The sequence below is a fragment of the Oreochromis aureus genome, unplaced genomic scaffold, assembly GCF_013358895.1.
Source record: "Oreochromis aureus strain Israel breed Guangdong unplaced genomic scaffold, ZZ_aureus HiC_scaffold_54, whole genome shotgun sequence".
NCBI lineage: Eukaryota > Metazoa > Chordata > Actinopteri > Cichliformes > Cichlidae > Oreochromis > Oreochromis aureus.
This window is the reverse complement of record NW_024108952.1, coordinates 189,973-209,331: the sequence shown is the minus strand read 5'-3', so window position 1 is coordinate 209,331 and position 19,359 is coordinate 189,973. Positions and strand designations below refer to the sequence as shown.

General features: G+C 42.5%; 1 protein-coding gene across 2 annotated transcripts in view; it reads left to right on the top strand.

The window, feature by feature from the left end:
* Nucleotides 1-18,932, top strand: part of agla (amylo-alpha-1, 6-glucosidase, 4-alpha-glucanotransferase a) — an 86,984-nt gene extending 68,052 nt beyond the window's left edge. For both annotated transcript variants that reach the window (XM_039607812.1, XM_039607813.1), the window contains exons 28-35: nucleotides 15,046-15,157; nucleotides 15,328-15,463; nucleotides 16,282-16,394; nucleotides 16,474-16,685; nucleotides 16,795-16,892; nucleotides 16,994-17,081; nucleotides 17,346-17,479; nucleotides 17,564-18,932. In XM_039607812.1, the coding sequence (XP_039463746.1) occupies nucleotides 15,046-15,157; nucleotides 15,328-15,463; nucleotides 16,282-16,394; nucleotides 16,474-16,685; nucleotides 16,795-16,892; nucleotides 16,994-17,081; nucleotides 17,346-17,479; nucleotides 17,564-17,681 (1,011 nt within the window). In that variant the 3' untranslated portion in view covers nucleotides 17,682-18,932. The remainder of the gene's footprint in view (nucleotides 1-15,045; nucleotides 15,158-15,327; nucleotides 15,464-16,281; nucleotides 16,395-16,473; nucleotides 16,686-16,794; nucleotides 16,893-16,993; nucleotides 17,082-17,345; nucleotides 17,480-17,563) is intronic.
* The last annotated feature ends 427 nt before the right edge of the window (nucleotides 18,933-19,359 follow it).

The following is a 19,359-nucleotide window of genomic DNA, read 5'->3' as shown; positions in this document are numbered from 1 at the left end:
TGCAAAAACATACTATGTCTGCAAAATCACAGTATATCTGCTATGCTATAGTATTACTACTAAGGCATTGTATTTCTACCAAATCATAGTATTCCTTCAAAATCATAGTATTACTGCAATTTCATAGTATTTCAGCAAAATCGTAGTGTTTGTGCAAAACATACTATGTCTGCAAAATCACAGTATATCTGTTATGTTATAGTATTACTACTAAGGCATAGTAATTCTACAAAATCATAGTATTCCTTCAAAATCATAGTATTTCTGCAATTTCATAGTATTTGAGCGAAATCGTAGAATTTTTGCAAATCATATTATTCGAACCAAAACATTGTATTTATACGAAGTCATAGTATTTCTTCTAAATCATTGTATTTCACCCAAATCTCAGTAGTTGTGCTAAAACCCAGTATTATTGCCAAATCATGGTATTTGTACTAAATCATAGTACTTGTGCCAAATCATAGTATTTATAGCAAATCATAGTATTTGTGCTAACACATAGTATACTGCCACATTATAGTATTTGTGTAAAACCAGAATGTCTGCAAAATCATCATATCTGTGATGGTATAGTCTTACTACTAATGCATAGTATTTCTGCAAAATCATAGCATTTTGCAGAAACCTTGTACTTGGTAAATAATAGTATTTGTGCCAAATCATAGTATTTGTGCCAAAACATTGTATTTGTACAAAGTCATAATATTTCTTCTAAATCATAGTATTTCAATCAAATCTCAGTAGTTCTGCTAAAACGCAGTATTATTGCCAAATCATAGTATATGTACCCAAACATATCTGTTCAACTTATTTAACTCTTCTCAACAGCCCAACACCCCTTCTTCACCCCGTTTCAGCAGGATTGTGAGTTTTTCACCCTTTTCAGCACAAATCCCAGCTTTTTCAGGTGTTTTCAACAGAAATCTATTTTTAGCAGAAATTCTGTTGATTTACCTGTTTTCAGTGCAACGTTCTACTTCTTTACCTCTTTTCAGTAGAAATTCTGCTGATTCACCTATTTTAAGCAGAATTTTCAGCCTTTCACCTCTTATCAGTACAAATCTCAGTATCTTCTGCTCATTTCAGAAGGAACCTTTTCACCTCTTTTCACTACAAATTTGAACTTCTGTACCCCTTTTAAGCAGAATTTTGCCTTTTCACCTCTTTTCAGCAAAAGATTCTGCTTCTTCACTTGTTTTCAGCACAATTTTTCAGTTTCTTTACTGCCATACAGTTTTTGCAGCTTTTCATCTTTTTCAGTCATTTTCAGCAGACAGCTTCAGCATTCCGGCATCCACACAGCATTTTCGCAGGAAATGCAAACTTTTTCTAGTTATGTGTGCCTATGCCAAGAGGCACACATATTACTATTCCTCGGATTTATTATTATTATTATTCTCCAGTTTCCGCCTGAAATTTTGCAGGCGAGAATGTAGGTGTGTAAACTTCAAATATCTGCTTGTTTTATCAAGACATCCCATATTTAGCGACAGTGCTCTGACTACGTCGGTCCTGCCTGACAGCTAGCCGGCTACCTAGCTAGCTGCCGCACTTGGCTGCAAATGGATAGCGAGGGGACTCTCTCTGTCGTTTCACCTCCCCGGTCTCTCGCAAATGCTCGCATAGAATCGGAGTTACAGCTGGATGTGGAAAAAATAACTGAGTTGTTTGGTGGTGCTATAACGCGGAGCTACAACAGTGGGCAGCTATCCACCGTGTATGACAGAAAGGACATGCCGCGAATGAGACATACGAGGCAGGCGACGGTGTTTGCTAACGCGGAGGTCAATCGTGGATCAGGAAAGCGAAGGCAGGAGCGTGAGGTGAACTGAATTTGAGGTAAGAAGTTATGACCTGCACTCTATTTGGGTCAGATATAAACCGAGTTTAGGTGTAGTTTATTTAGCAACAGTTCTCTTACGTGTTGCTGATAGTCGGTTAAGCTAGCTAGCGCTGCTTAGCTTAGCTAGCTAGCGCCCGCTAGTGACCCTTCGTGAAAAACCACCCAGGCTTGGCTGATAGTGAGGTAGCTAAAATTTGTTTCATCGCCCGATCGCCGGCAAGGGTCTGTGTCTTAGCTGGACTTATTTTTCATTTATATGGGCCGATGATGCTGGTCGATGTGGAAAAAATAACTGAGTTGTTTGGTGGTGGAGCTACAACAGAGGGCAGCTATCCACCGGTGTGTGACAGAAAGGACATGCCGCCAACGAGACATACGAGGCCGGGCAGGCGATTGCTAACGCGGTGGTCAATCATGGATCAGGGAAAGCGAAGGCAGGAGCGTGAGGTGAACTGAATTTCAGGTAAGAAGTTATGAACTGCACTCTATTTCGGTCAGATATAAACCGAGTTTAGGTGTAGTTTATTTTCGTTGTGCTGACTTTTTCAATCACTTACAATAACTCGTACTGCGTTCTAGCTAGCACGACGGAGTTTCTATACAGCTGTGTGCGCATGTTGAACTTTATGACAGCCTCCCCTGTCATTCTCTCGCCTGTTGAAACTTCAGTCATGAAACTGATCAATGATCGGCGCTTCTCTCTTGTTTGTTTATCGCGCAAAAACAACAGCAGCACGCTTAAGCTTGATCAGCTGTTGTTCGAATTCATTTGCTTTTAATTTCTGGTATCAGCTGATGTTTGCTGGAGCTACAGCTGTAAAACGGCACATGTCCTTACTGAATCATCAGAGCTGAACTGGTGATGGAGAAACAGGTTTACTCTTTAGGTGACATGAATAAGTTGAAGGGAAGTTATGAACTATTTTGAGAGACAAATACAGGGAGTGCAGAATTATTAGGCAAGTTGTATTTTTGAGGAATAATTTTATTATTGAACAACAACCATGTTCTCAATGAACCCAAAAAACTCAATATCAAAGCTGAAAGTTTTTGGAAGTAGTTTTAGTTTTAGCTATTTTAGGGGATATCTGTGTGTGCAGGTGACTATTACTGTGCATAATTATTAGGCAACTTAACAAAAACAAATATATACCCATTTCAATTATTTATTTTACCAGTGAAACCAATATAACATCTCCACATTCACAAATATACATTTCTGACATTCAAAACAAAACAAAAACAAATCAGCGACCAATATAGCCACCTTTCTTTGCAAGGACACTCAAAAGCCTGCCATCCATGGATTCTGTCAGTGTTTTGATCTGTTCACCATCAACATTATGCAGCAGCAACCACAGCCTCCCAGACACTGTTCAGAGAGGTGTACTGTTTTCCCTCCTTGTAAATCTCACATTTGATGATGGACCACAGGTTCTTAATGGGGTTCAGATCAGGTGAACAAGGAGGCCATGTCATTAGTTTTTCTTCTTTTATACCCTTTCTTGCCAGCCACGCTGTGGAGTACTTGGACGCGTGTGATGGAGCATTGTCCTGCATGAAAATCATGTTTTTCTTGAAGGATGCAGACTTCTTCCTGTACCACTGCTTGAAGAAGGTGTCTTCCAGAAACTTGCAGTAGAACTGGGAGTTGAGCTTGACGCCATCCTCAACCCGAAAAGGCCCCACAAGCTCACCTTTGATGATACCAGCCCAAACCAGTACTCCACCTCCACCTTGCTGGCGCCTGAGTGGGACTGGAGCTCTCTGCCCTTTACCAATCCAGCCACGGGCCCATCCATCTGGCCCATCAAGACTCACTCTCATTTCATCAGTCCATAAAACCTTAGAAAAATCAGTCTTGAGATATTTCTTGGCCCAGTCTTGACGTTTCAGCTTGTGTGTCTTGTTCAGTGGTGGTCGCCTTTCAGCCTTTCTTACCTTGGCCATGTCTCTGAGTATTGCACACCTTGTGCTTTTGGGCACTCCAGTGATGTTGCAGCTCTGAAATATGGCCAAACTGGTGGCAAGTGGCATCTTGGCAGCTGCACGCTTGACTTTTCTCAGTTCATGGGCAGTTATTTTGCGCCTTGGTTTTTCCACACGCTTCTTGCGACCCTGTTGACTATTTTGAATGAAACGCTTGATTGTTCGATGATCACGCTTCAGAAGCTTTGCAATTTTAAGACTGCTGCATCCCTCTGCAAGATATCTCACTATTTTTGACTTTTCTTCCGCCTAAATTTCGGCGCGTAACTCGACCCGCAGTTTTCAGAGAAGCTTCATATATGTTACCTCATTTTGTGCGGCTGGATCTGGAATGGTGTGCTATGACTTTTGGTGTTTATGAATATTATAGTTTTTGAAATATTTAGATTTTAGTGCAAATTTGGGCCAATTTCTAGGCTCCTGAGAAAGAAATGACTTTTGGCCCCATAGAAACAGACGCCATTTGTGGTGTGTTGGCTCTCTCTAGTGGTATACCGGGAGTAGTATCGGGCTAAAACTTTTATTCTTGTCGGAAAACTCCATATCCCACAATTCATAGCACGCCTCTGCCAGTGAAACAATGGCGGACACCACTTGGATTCTATAATGCTTTTTTGGTGTTTCTAGGTCACAAAATAAACTTTTACGATATTTTCAGGCGAGAATGTAGGTGTGTAAACTTCAAATATCTGCTCGCTTTATCAAGACATCCCATATTCTCTTACGTGTTGTTGATAGTCGGCTAGCTAGCTAGCGCCGCTTCAGCCTCTGCCAGTGAAACAATGGCGGACACCACTTGGATTCTATAATGCTTTTTTTCGTGTTTCTAGGTCACAAAATAAACTTTTTAAGATATTTTCAGGCGAGAATGTAGGTGTGTAAACTTCAAATATCTGCTCGTTTTATCAGGACATCCCATATTAGCGACAATTCTCTTACGTGTTGCTGATAGCCGGCTAGCTAGCTAGCGCCGCTAGCGTAGTTAGCTAGCGCCGCTAGCGACCCTTCGTGAAAAAGCACCCAGGCTTGGCTTACATTGAGGCGGGTGAAACTCGTGTCAGCACCCGGTCGCTCGCCGACAGTATGTGTTTTAGCTGGACTTATTTTTCGCTTTATATGGGCCGATGATGCTGGAAACCCGAAGGCAGGAGCGTGAGGTGAACTGAATTTCAGGTAAGAAGTTATGAACTGCACTCTATTTGGGTCAGACATAAACCGAGTTTAGGTGTAATTTATTTTCGTTGACCTTTTACAATCGTACTGCCACGGGAGTTTATATACAGCTGTGTGCGCAATGAGTTACTGACGTTGGACTTTATTTTATTCACAAGGGTTAGTTCATAGAGTTGCCGTGCCGTACAAACGGAATCGTCCCACATTTCAGAGAAAACATTATGATTTATTCTGTTGTTAGGAAGCCTCCCCTGTCATTCTCTCGCGTGTTGAAACGTCAATCATGAAACTGATCAATGATCGGCTGTTCGCTCTTATTTATCGCGCTAAACAACAGCAGCACGTTTAAGCTTGATCAGCTGTTGTTAGAATTCTTTTGATTTTAATTTCTAGTAATTTCTAGCGCTGCTAGCGTAGCTAGCTAGCTAGCGCCGCTAGCGACCCTTCGTGAAAAAGAACCCTGACTTGTCTTGCAGTGAAGCGCCTGAAACGTTTCACCACCCGATCGCTCGCCAACAGTCTGTTTTAGCTGGACTTATTTTCCGTTTATATGGGCCGATGATGCTGGTCGATGTGGAAAAAATAACTGAGTTGTTAGATGCTGGAGCTACAACCGAGGGCAGCAGTGTGTGACAGAAAGGACATGCCGCGAACGAGACAAAGGAGGCGGCGAGGCGACCGCCGATCGACCGGTGGTTGCTAACAGGCAGGAGCGTGAGTTGAACTGAATTTCAGGTAAGAAGTTATGAACTGCACTCTATTTGGGTCAGATCCCACATTCAGAGAAAATATTACGATTTATTCTGTCTTTATGAAGCCTCCCCTGTCATTCTCTGGCCTGTTGCAACTTCAATCATGAAACTGATCAACGATCGGCTTTTCGCTCTTGTTTATCGCGCTAAACACAGCAGCACGTTTAAGCTTGATCAGCTGTTGTCAGTGTTGCCAACTCCTCAGTAAGGAAAACCGCTATTGGCTGTCCTAAAAGTCGCTATAAGTCGCTAAATGACGTCATCACCTAATTTGCATAATTGGTCACGCTAATATAATTGTAACCTATGTTGTTGGAGAGAGAAATAACATCGTGGAAGAGACATAAAGTGAGTAAAAAACGTCCTAAATGCATTTAGAGTTTATTTAGAACTACAATTAAATTTCTTTTAGCAATTATTGTTTTTTTAATGTCACAATTCCAACCCTGCTACTTTATCCGGGCTTGGACCGGCAAAAGTGACCCGAAATAGGCACTCTGGTGGAGTTACTTTGTGTTTGTGTGTGTTTATAAGTAGTTTTAAACCTTGTGATCCACAAAACAGCATAAGAGTAAAAGAGTAAAAGAAGAACTGACTGTGTTACAGCACCCGCTGCTTGTTGAGAGTAAAAGCGTATACGCTTTCACGTCTTTTTAGCGACTTTTTATAGAAAAAAAGTCGCTAGGGGGTCTGAAAACTCGCTAAATATAGCGACAAAGTCGCTAAGTTGGCAACACTGGCTGTTGTTAGAATTCATTTGCTTTTAATTTCTAGTATCAGCTGATGTTTGCTGGGGCACAGCTGTAGAAGCGGCTGGTCGAAACCAGGAGATGACCTTACTGAATCATCAGAGCTGAACTGGTGATGGAGAAACAGGTTTACCTTTTTTTTAGGTGACATGAATGAGTTGAAGGGAAGTTATGAACTGTTTCTGAGAGAAATAAACACCAAGCTCCTTTTATTATTTAGCTGACAGCTGGTAACTGTGCAGGGGCGGATCTAGCAAAGCTTTTGCCAGGGGGCCAGGTACGGCATCTTACAACCAAAGTTTGTATAATAATACACAAGATTGGCTGTAGACCATTGTTAATCATTCAGAACACTGTGTAAAAATAACAAAAAACAAAAAGTGAATGCGAAAGTGCATAAATATTTATTTTACGTGTTTGATGTGTGTGGCAGGGCGTGGTCTGCAGTGCCGCTGCAGGGGAGGTGGACCCACCTGAGCGGCACCTGCAATCACGCCTCTCGGGCGTTGTCTGTGCTCTCTCGGCTGTTTTTTTTTTTTTGGTGTGTGTCGGGCTGTGAGTTGAAAAGCTACAGCCGGCTGTTTGGGTAAACCAACCATGTGTGAAAAGTGGTCCATAACGTAATGCTTCAAAGCGTGTTCATGCAAACATTGTAGGATCTGCCGTGGTACAATGGGACTTCTGCTCATGAACCTGTGTGCACAGCGTCTGCAAATCGGCGCTGTACGAAGTAACTTCATCTTTACACAAAACTGTAAGCTGTCATCTGTGAAGCGTGAGCGGTGTTTGTTTTTACCTTAGTTCATGGTGGAGAATGGCTGACATATACTCTATATGTCATTTTCTCTAATGGTAAACATAAAGACAATTCTTTGAACCAATGTGAAATACTTGGTTTGCCAAGACTTCTCCACGTTAGAGCTATCACTCTCTTTGCTTGCAGTATTCCCATATTTATGAAAATTTTTTCAAAATGATTTATGTTACATCCTGCAGGATATAATCCCAGTAGGAAAAGTTTAGGATCCATCACAAGTTTAATTGACAAAATCTCCTTTATCATTACTCTAACCTCTTCCCAAAACTCCTTTATTTTTGGACATGACCATAAACAGTGGAGCAATGTGCCCTTATCATCTTCACATCTATTACAGATGTCAGGGATCTGCATATTAAATTTGTTAAGTTTTTCTGGTGTTATGTACACTCTCATCAACCAATTAAATTGTAGCAATTTTAGACGTGTGTTACCTGTCTGTGTTTGGGCTAGCTTACATGCTTTACTCCATTGTTCCACTGTCAATTCCTCCTGTAAGTCATACCTCCAAGCTTCAAGCTTAGCAGCAGATGAATCAGGAGAGGATGTCATCATCAAGTTATATAATTCAGATATCATTCCTCTACCAGTGGGGTTTTTGGTTAGGATTTTCTCTAATGTGGACAGCGGGGGAATTTGTGTAAAATCATTATGATAAGACCTGATAAAACTCCTAAACTGTAGGTATTTGAAAAAGTGCTTTCGGGAATATTAAATTTAGAGATTAGTTGTTCAAAACTTAAAAGTCTTCCATCACCCCAAAGCATCTTTCACCAGTCCCAGCCCCGAGTCTGCCCATATTTTAAAACCACCGTCCGCTCTACCTGGGGCAAAATAATTGTTGCCCCAAATCGGGCTAAAAACGGAGAGGGGAGATTTTACGTTAAAATATCTTTGAGTGACATGTAAGATATAAATCATGTTTTTAACTATAGGATTAAGCGTAATGTCTTTAAGTTTATTATATTTATCAGAGTATACATATGTAGGAAGTGGAAGCCTAAGAGAGAGAGACTCAATAGTTCTCCATGCGGGGGGCTTTTCTGCAGCATAATAGAACATTATAGTTCTTAACTGGGCTGCCCAGTAATACCAAACCATGTTAGGACATTGCAGCCCTCCGGCATCAAAGGGCAGGTATAAAAGTGATAAGCGAAGTCTGGGACGCTTGTTATTCCATAAAAACTAATTAAACAGTTTTCTTATTTTAAGGAAAAAGTCTGAGGGAGGTGGCAAGGGTATATTCTGAAACAGATACAGAAGCTTAGGGAGCACGTTCATCTTTAGTATATTTATTCTACCAATCAGTGAAATTTGGAGACTCGACCATCTCTCCACTGATTTGGATATGTCAGTCATAACTGGACCATAATTATGGTTCACCACCTCTTCCAATTTCGGGACAATCTGAATACCTGGATAAGTAAACTGATTCACATTTCTAAAATGGCAGGTGTATGTAGGTGGATTCATCCTTTCTTCTGAGTTCAAAAGCATTATAGAAGATTTTGATTTATTGATTTTATAACCAGAAATATGTCCAAATTTTCCAATTAGGTCTAAAATGGCTGGAATAGATTTTCCCAGATTTTTAAGAAAGAGGATCACATCGTCAGCATAAAGAGCTATTCGATGGTCGAGCCCTCCGATCTCTATACCCGTGATCATACCGTGTTCTCTTATAGCAATAGCAAGTGGTTCAATTGCAATTACAAATAAAAGGGGGGATAGGGGGCAACCTTGTCTACAACCTCTTCCAATCTCAACTGGTTTTGAGACAACATTATTGGTAATTATTTCTGCATAAGGATTATTATATAGAAGCTTGACCCAGTTACAAAATCCCTCTCCCAAACCAAAGCGACCAAGAATCTCAAGCAAATAGGGCCATTCTACCCTATCGAAAGCCTTCTCGGCATCTAGTGCCAAGAAAGCTGTATCTGAAGACCCCCCTTGCTCGTGTAAAATATTTAACACTCGTCGAACATTATGGAATCCCTGACGCCCAACCATGAACCCATTTTGATCTTCCTTGATGATAGCTGGCAAAAGGCACTCCAATCTCTTTGCTAGAATTTTACAGAGTATCTTTAAATCTGAGTTTAAGAGGCTAATTGGCCGCAGGTTTTCACATTTATCATTCGATTTTCCAGGTTTGGGAAGAAGTGTAATTAAGGCCCCTCTCAGAGTGGGTGGGAGTATCCCCTTTTGAGCAGATTCAGAAAACATTTCCAAAAGGGGTACCTTTAATTTGGATGCAAACTTTTATAGATATCAATTGGCAGACCGTCTGGCCCCGCAGCCTTTCCAGAATTCATACTCATTATTGCCTCTGAGATTTCGGTCCAGAGTCAATTTAGCCCCAGTCTCAAGGATTCCTCTTCTTCTATTCTGGGGATATTCATATTGTTAAGAAAAGAGAAAAAATTTGGGTCTGGTTCACCTGGGTTTAATTCAGAACTGTATAACCTATCATAATAGACCTTAAAAGAGTCACTTATTGCAGCAGGGTCAGAGATCGTTTCCCTTTATCATTTTTAAGTGCAGTGATTGATCTTTCTAATTGGAATTGTTTTATACGCCAAGCCAGAATTTTACCTGATTTCTCCCTTGATCAAAAACGGACTGCTTAAGTTTTAATAAGTTAGCTGTAGCTTTTGAAGCTGAGATTTCATTATATTGGGCTCTTAATAACAGCAAACTTTGGTGCAGCTTGGGACAGGGGTTCTTAAAGTACATATCCTCAGTAGCTTTAATTTTGATTCTAGTAATTTCAGTTTTGTCTGGCCTTCTTAGATCTTGAGCTCGTGAAGCTAATTATTTGGCCTCTAATGAAGGCTTTGAATGCTTCCCATCTAATACACGGAGATGTTTCAGTATTGAGCTCAAAGTAATCAGTAATTTGTTTGTCAAGGTACGCCATTAGGTCTTTGTCCTTTATCCATTTTTGCTGAAATTTCCATTTTGGGGATCTCGTACTAGCCCTGGATCCAAATAGACCAGACTGGCTGGGGCATGGTCTGAGATAAGGACACTGCCATAATCACAACCGTTCACTTTATAGGACAGACTTGCTGAGATTAAAAAGTAGTCTATCCGTGAGTATGATTTATGTGTGCTTGAATAACATGAATATGTCGATACACCAGGATTCCTGTCTCTCCATATGTCCATAAGATTTAATTCCTTAGCAAACTGAAGAATGGTTTCCCTACTCTGGCTATGAGATTTGTCTAAATGTGATGATTTATCTATACTTGGGTTCAGAGTGCAATTGAAGTCTCCCGCTAAAATATATTGACCCCTAAGTGCTGACAGCGTGCAGAACAAGTTATTAAAAAAAGATGGTTCATCCTTATTTGGGGCATAAATATTAACTAAAATCAGAGGTTCTGCATAGAGAGTACCCTGAACAATCAAATACCTTCCCATCTTATCTGCAATTACCTTACAAACATTAAAGGGGACGGACTTGTGTATTAGAGTCAAAACCCCTCTCGCTTGGGAGTTAAATGGTGCTGAAAAAACCTCTCCCTGCCACCTCCGCTTAATCTTTAAGTCCTCTTTTCCAGTAAGATGAGTTTCTTGGAGAAAAATTATTTTGGAATGCATATCTTTTAACCTTCTCATCACTTGTTTAACTTTTTTAAGTTTTTGCAGCCCCTACAGTTCCACGATGTCATCTTAATTTCTAAGACATTGGACATAGCTGCTATTTTCAGATGATCTTCTCATGCTAGTATATAGAAGTGTACCTTGAAACAACCAAAACAATGCAGACAACACAGATGCTTCTAACTGCATCAACCATTGAACACAACCCCTCTGACCTAAGGGCCAGTTTCCCCTTCTCCTTACTACACACTCCGGTAATGCTAATGACCAGTCCACAGTTATTGAGGAATGATCCAACATGACTTATCCTAAACTTAAACACTCCCTCCATTGTTAGCTTTTACATACAAATAATAGTTACTTTGCCAGGAATATATTGCCATCCCAAATATACTCATATAAATAAAATAAATGTTAGGGGTCTACTGTGCTTTAACTCTATTTAAATATAACTACAACTGAAAGAGTCCTCCTAGAAAACAAAAAGTAATCAATCCCCCTCAAAAAAAAAAAAAAAAAAAAAAAAAAAAAGGGGTATACTCACAAAGCAGGTAATCACCAGCGTCACCACCCCCATACAGACATAACGGAGGCATGTACAGATGTTCAATGTGAATATATTTCAATGTTCAGTTCACAGTAGCCCCAGGAATTGGCTGCCAGGCAAAACGTTCAATTATTTTACCAACTCTATCCGTACCGCTATTCATCCCGCTCTGCTTGGATCCGCATAACGAAAGTCTCTGCGTCCTCCGGTTTGCCAAAAGTCAGTGTTTTATCCTTGTAGGTCACCAGAAGCCTGGCGGGGAGAAGCATCCCGTGTCTTATCCCCATGCTGCGGAGCTGTCGTCTCACGGAGTCGAACTCTTTCTGCATCTTATGTATGCCGGCTGCCATGTCCGGGTAGAAACGCACCGGGTTTGTCCTCGTGAGAGTATTTGCTTTTGATTTTGGTCGCCTTCAGCACCATTGCCTTATCCCTATCGCTCAGAATTTCATGATCAGTGTTCTTGGGGGCGTTTGGTCGCGTTTCTCGGGCCGATTCGGTGCGCCTTTTCCAGGAATGGCTTTGACTTCAGCAGAGGGATGTCCAGCGTCTCGGGATCCAGGTTTCCAGAAATGCGCAAGCATCCGTTCCTCCACCTTCTCCGGTAAATTCACCAGTCTCAGGTTAGCCCTCCTGGCCCTTGTTTCCAAGTCCATTACTTTGTCCTCCATATCTCTGGTTTTCTTTTTCGAGACTCTGGACTTTTCTCTGAAGGCTATCGACCGTGTCCTCAGTGTCGGAAATGCGTGTCTCGACATTTACACACGCTCCTTGCACTCTCCGACCTCGTTTCTCACTCCTCAATTGCAGCCATTATTCCGTCAAACCTGTTGGAGAAGTCGGTTTTCAAGTCTCTGATAGCTTCAAGAATCGGAGCGTGGCTTGGTCCTTCCTCTTCAGCGCTAATTGACTCTTCCGACATGGCGCTAGCTTTAGCTTTTCCAGTTTGTTTAGTTGGTCCGAAATCAATTTTAGGTTGTGAGGGTTTACCACGACCCCTGCCCGATTTACATGGTGCAGACGACATAAAAGAGTCCAAAGCGCGGATACCGTTAGTTTAACTTCAAAAGTTGATATTATGTTAGTTGTCTTGGCAAAGATTTACGGAGGAGGGAGGTGTGCGTCTAGCTAATGCGCCGCCATTTTGGAGTCTCATGGAATACATTTTAAAAGTAACCTTCCCAACACTGTTCAATACTGAAGAAATTTATAGTTTTTAAAATTGTGCAAAATTGCAGAATATTTTTAAGGTTATCTGCTATAAAACGCCAGACCAGGAAAATCTCCTTCATGTTTTTCTGTGTTTTATTCTCAGTTACTTTGACACAAAGGCATCTGCTGTGATGTTCACAATTCTGATGAAGTCTCATGTGTATCAGTGCTGATAAATGATCAGAATTATAATATTTCTGACTGTCTGAGGCTAAATTGAATCGAATCAGGACTTTGAGAACCAGAATCGAATGGATTATAGAAATCAGTGATGATACCCAGCCCTAGTGAGCAGCCTAGGCCCGACAGAAGTGGATGTAGCTGTGGGTAATAAGAAAAGATGAAAAGAACTATTGATAACTTTTGTGTTAAGTTAAGGCCTGATCCGTCTGAAATTCATAGCCAGCTCTGACACGGTGCCATCAATCTTCGAATGCTGAAAAAACAGCAGTGTATCCAGAAAACACATTATATGCTGCAATAAATGCACTGCCCAAGTGTCCCCTCTCCCCACTGCCTTTCAGTAGCAAACAGGTCGTCAGAGGAGGCCAAGATGATGATTAAGTTTAACATTTTCTACAATATTGACAAAGCACTTTAAGCACAAGTTTGTTAGTTAATAATTTAGAAATGAATATTGTCTGTATGGACTTCCCCCCCCAAAGAAAGTGCACATGTAAAACTGCGGTGTTAAGCGATGCGGTTGAAAAATTTGAGTGCGCCTAACTTTTGTGCCGGTACGCCTAAATTTTTAAAGTTAGGCGTACCGGTGCGCCCATGTCACAAAGTTAGTCTAGAGCCCTGACAGAGTATCACGATGGTGTTGTTTATTATATTGCTGTTTTTGTTTGCTTGTTTTTTTTTTTTTTCTCTCTCAACAGGTGATCCAGGTGATGCATATAAAAATGTGTTTTGCCCCCCTTTTCCCTTTTCTTTGCCCTTCATCACTATTCCTCTTCCCCGCTGTCTTTGTTTCCCTCCCTCTCCCCGGTCATGTCTGTCCCGTCTGTAACAACTGAAAATAATGTAAATAAATAAATAATAACAACAAAGGTAAATCAAATGGACCAATACGGCAAGGCAGGGATGGTCCATTTGGTAAAGTAATTCCGTTGGGCTTCTGTTCTTGCCTTCAGACAATAATTCTGATGGCAAAAGAACCAAACGGGACAGGCGGCCGGGAAAAAAAAAAAAAAAAAAAAAAAGGTGACATGTCTCAGTGTGGGGTGCAGTGTGTCCTTTAAATAGATTTGGGGAGACAGGACACTGTGTTCTGGGGGACGGCGTCTGGTTTATTTCGTGTGCTGTTCACCAAAGGTCTGAAACTGTCCTGGTGCCAGGGTGCCCATTCTTAAGGGAAACAGCTGAGCTATGACAGATGACCTGAACATCAGTGGCACCGGGTCTTTTGGACTTTGTGGTCCAAGTTGTCCTCTGTAAGCACAGAGTTAGGCATGACACCAGTGTCTGTAGCCCTGTGTGTTCATGCAGCATGCGTGAGAGTGGAACAGAGAACTGTTCTTTAGGGTTACTTAGACGAGCTGTTCAGCTTTTCTTTCAGAGTTCAGGCTGTGTTACAGGATAAAGGGATCGTACCAAATACTGACTTTGTGCCGTTTGACTGTATTTCTGTGTATTTCTGGATGTTTCAATGAATCGCAGCACCTATTATCCCTAAAATATGAAGAAATGAGAGGGTGGCTCAAGATTTTTGCACAATACTGTAAATATTTGCCTTCAGTTCACTTTCAGGCGGCATGCTTGGCTCATGGCTTTACTAAACACTGCAAACAATCTAACAAAGCAGTCAGCACTCGTACACTGACATACCGTCATAGCTAGCTCGTGTGTAACCTTTGACCCAACATGAGGCTAAACTACAAAGACCATGATCCTAACGAGCTGTTCCTCTTATTAATCAGAGCAGCTAATAGTACATTTAACAGGTGCACACCTGGACTGGTACACCTGCTCCTCCTGTGTTCCAGTAGCCTCGGCGTCTCTTTAATGCGACTGCTCGCAGTCACCAAATACTTGAGTGTCCCACACACGGGCCCGCACAGACCCACACAGACCCACACACGGGCCCGCACAGACCCACACAGACCAACACACGGGCCCGCACAGACCCACACAGACCAACACACGGGCCCGCACAGACCCACACAGACCAACACACGGGCCCGCACAGACCCACACACGGGCCCGCACAGACCCACACACAGACCCACACACGGGCCCACAGACCCGCACACGGGCCCGCACAGACCCACACACGGGCCCACACAGATGCTGAGTATTGTGTGTTTATGCTCAGAACGTTCTGTGTGTTCATACGTGTGCAGGAGCAGCCTCTGTATGATGTGATCCATGAAGCTCTGCGGCGCCACCTGGAGGGCATTTCCTTCAGAGAGAGAAATGCTGGACCCAAAATAGACATGAACATGAGAGATGAAGGTGTGTGTGTGTGTGTTAAATGGGTTGTGTATTCAGAGTACTTGTACACATTTTAAGAAAGTCATTTCTAACAGCTGTTAAGCCGATGACATCATCTGGTTTTACTAAGTTCTTACTACAAACATTTTTCGGGTACTGCACCTCACTACTGAACCTTTTGTTGTTTGCAGGGTTCAGCGTCGTTGCTCGGGTCGACCCCGCCACAGGTTTTGTGAGCGGAGGAAACCGCTTTAACTGCGGCACATGGATGGACAAAATGGGAGAGAGCGAGAGAGCCCGGAACAAAGGCATGCCTGCTACTCCAAGGTAACACAAACTCCTCACGCTGTGCAGTAAGATACCAGCAGACTCCAGCTGCTCAGATTCTACTGTCTCTACTGTTTCAACTGAAGTCAAATCATCAAAAAAAGACTTGATCTGTGAATTGCTGAAACCCTCCGCCAGGTTCAAAGTAGTAAAAAGATTTAAACCTAATAAGTAACATATTAAACATGCTGAGACAGCAGCCCTCACAGAGTGCCACATCTGTGGTTGAACATCAGAGTTTAGTGTTCGGGCTCCTCTGAAACTTTCCCAGGGTCCTCCCTTCTGCTGGTGTCCAGCTCTCTGTGGTGGGGGTGGGGGTGCCACGCTGCCTGCTAGTGTTGCACTAATATTTAGTTTCTGGGTCTCATCATGGTGCACTCTGCTGGCTATTATGAAGTTCTCTCTCACACACACACACACACACACACACACACACACACACACACACGGGTAATAATGTATCAGAATAAATAAACTGTGTAGTTTCTTCAGGCTTCAATTATCTAACACAATAAACGACACCAAACAGGAGGAGAGGAAGCTGCTGAGATCATTTGGTGTTGTTCACAGGTGTAACCCACAAATCCATGGTCCTTCTAAATGTGGCACAATTCGAGCAGCATTGTTACAACAACGATAATAACTGACAAACACAAATGTCCTTACTCTGTGTGCCAAGTTTGCTGTTATAAACATGCAAAAACACAGAAGTTTAACAGGCTCAGAGAACTTTATATTACAAGTTGAACTGATAACATCAGTGAATCAAAGGAACATCCAGGTTGGTGCTCATATCATGTCCTGTGCCTTTTGTGCAGAGATGGAGCAGCGGTGGAGATAGTTGGTCTGAGTAAGTCTGCAGTTCGCTGGGTGGTGGAACTTCATGCCAAGGGCCTGTTCCCATACGATGGAGTTAAATTACACAGAGATGGTATGTGACAAACTCCACTGTTTGTACATAAACGAATTCCCCATCGCCATTCACCCAAAACCAAACCACTTTATTCCAGGTAAGGAAGTGTTCATCTCGTACTCCCAGTGGAACAAGCAGCTCAACCAGTCCTTTGAAGCTGGCTTCTGGGTGTCCGGTGACCCTGATGACCCCAATGAGAAGCACCCTGAGCTGGTGCATAAGAAGGGCATCTATAAGGACAGTTACGGCTCCTCCAGCCCCTGGTGTGACTACCAGCTCAGACCCAACTTCACTGTCGCCATGGTGGTGGTAAGCCAACCACAGCCAACACCTCGCTTTGATCGTCAGTACTGTGTGAAAAACTCTCAGTAATAATTATGTACGTACGTGTGTGTGTGTGTGTGCGCGCGCGCTCCAGGCTCCAGAGCTGTTCACGGTGGAGAGAGCCTGGAACGCTTTGGAGATAGCTGAGAAGAAACTGCTGGGACCACTGGGAATGAAAACACTCGATCCTGAGTAATACATTCAAGCTTCTAACTAAACGTGCACGTCACAGCACAAAGCGTGTTCAGTAAAAGCAGTTAAAGACTTAAATGGCTCTTATTGTGTTGTCTCAGTGACCTGGTTTACTGCGGCGTCTATGATAACGCACTGGACAATGACAACTATAACGTGGCCAGAGGCTTCAACTACCACCAAGGACCGGTGAGTCCCACGTCTGTTACTGCAGATGGTTGAACACAGCACGAGTGCTGAACAGAACACCAACCAGAAGAAATGTTTAAAAGTAAAGGAAGCCTTTAATAATCCATCAGATGTCCACTGGTAGAAAAGTCAGAGACATGGACTCTGTACAGGGATAGCAATCATCCACCTACAGGCTGCACTCGGAGGATTCACTGTCATATTTCGGATACATTACCTGTAACATGTCACACAACCTGTTACACACTTTGTGTTTGTTCATAGGAATGGCTGTGGCCAGTCGGGTACTTCCTGCGTGCTAAACTCTACTTTGCAAAGATGCTGGGAGAAGACACGTACGCCAAAACGGTTACCTTGGTGAAAAATGTTCTGTCACAACATTACACTCACCTGGAGAGGTAGGCCGCTCTCCCCTGTACCTCTGATGAAACGACTGCCTTTTATTGCTTGTCTTTACTAACCTGTCCCTACCTGCCCACCAGGTCTCCATGGAAGGGTCTGCCAGAGCTGACCAATGAGAACGGCCAGCACTGTCCATTCAGCTGTGAGACCCAGGCCTGGTCCCTAGCCACTGTGCTGGAGGTCCTGTATGACCTGTAGACCTGTGCAGAGGGCCACCTGTTGCTCAGTTCATCACCAGCCAATCACATCATGCTCTGTGATTGCATCCACTCAGAAAAGTGGACAAGAGCGTCAGCGTGGATGGAATCAGAGTTCATGTTTTCTTTTTTTTTGAGAGGGGGTGTTCTGGTAGCATTTCCAAATAAATACTGCAGTGCTTAAAGTGTTTACTAACAAGCCTTGATTGCATTTATTTGTAGTTAAGTTTGCAAGCTAAATAAAAGCTAAAGTCCCAGCAGAAAGCTGAGGTGATGTAGCTCATATTTCCTACGTTTCCCATCTGACCTGAATGCAGCATGTTTTAAAGTCCAGCCAGTCTTTAGACCGTAGCAGCTGCTAAGCTGATATTTGACAGTGTGGTGAATGTTAACGTGTCTGATCCTGCAGACATCCATACCTAAGACATGACCTAGGTTTGGATGAAGAGGTATTATGTAGGCGCTGACTCGCAGGGTTGGTGTTAAACCATCACGAGCCACTGTGCATTCTGTCCCCATAGCAATTATTTTAAATAAAGAGTTTTTTTTTTTTTATGGGTCATTGCTGTTCACCAAGGCTCATGTTTGCTACTGAAATCTACAGTGTGCTTTTATCCTACATCTGTTACAGCATCCTAACCTGCAGTGAACACCTGCTCTACGAGCTGTAGCAGCACTAATAGCGTGTTAATGTTGGTGTGAGTGTAGGTTAAGTTTTTCTGTTCCATAGAGTAGCTAAACCCTCCAGCCCGTGCCTTTACACCGCTGTCATATAATACACTTCATGTGATGCAGTCAGTATTTTTGTACACCACTAAGTATTCACACGCGGCAGGTAAGAAGTGAACACGTCACCTAAATAAATATGTTTAAAGGTGCTATTGAGATGCTGGTAATATCCAGTGTACACATACACAATTTTATGGATATTTGTAGCTTGAATTCTTTGTAATAATGAAAAATGACAGAAAAAGTATTGGACAGTCCTGACACCAGCTGAAATCTTAGAAAGCATTTCAAATTAATTAATAATTACTATCAGCTGGTTCAGGCTCATCAAATATATATAAAATGGAATTGATGCCATCTTGTTACCAAGGTGTCACACAACATGTATAAGTTGGTTTTCAATAGTGCACATCTAAACAGAGGTCCACTGAATAAATGCTGGACCCCCAAGACTGTAACTGTGAAACGTATGTGTTGTTCACACAACAGCAGTGCTGAATAAACTGTTGACCTGAGTGCTCTCGCCTCTGTGTACGTGTGGCTATGTGACTTTACAGCTCTTCAATTCAATGTTATTTACACAGCGCCAAATCACAACAACAGTCGCCTCAATCTTTATATAGACTCTACAATAATACATACAGAGAAAAACCCAACAATCATATGACCCCTATGAGCAAGCACTTTGGCGACAGTGGGAAGGAAAAACTCCCTTTTAACAGGAAGAAACCTCCGGCAGAACCAGGCTCAGGGAGGGGCGCGGCCATCTGCTGCGACCGGTTGGGGTGAGAGAAGGAAGACAGGATAAAGACATGCTGTGGAAGAGAGACAGAGATTAGTAACGGATATGATTCAATGCAGAGAGGTCTATTAACACATAGTGAGTGAAGAAGAAACACCCAGTGCATCATGGGAATCCCCCAGCAGCCTACACCTATTGCAGCATAACT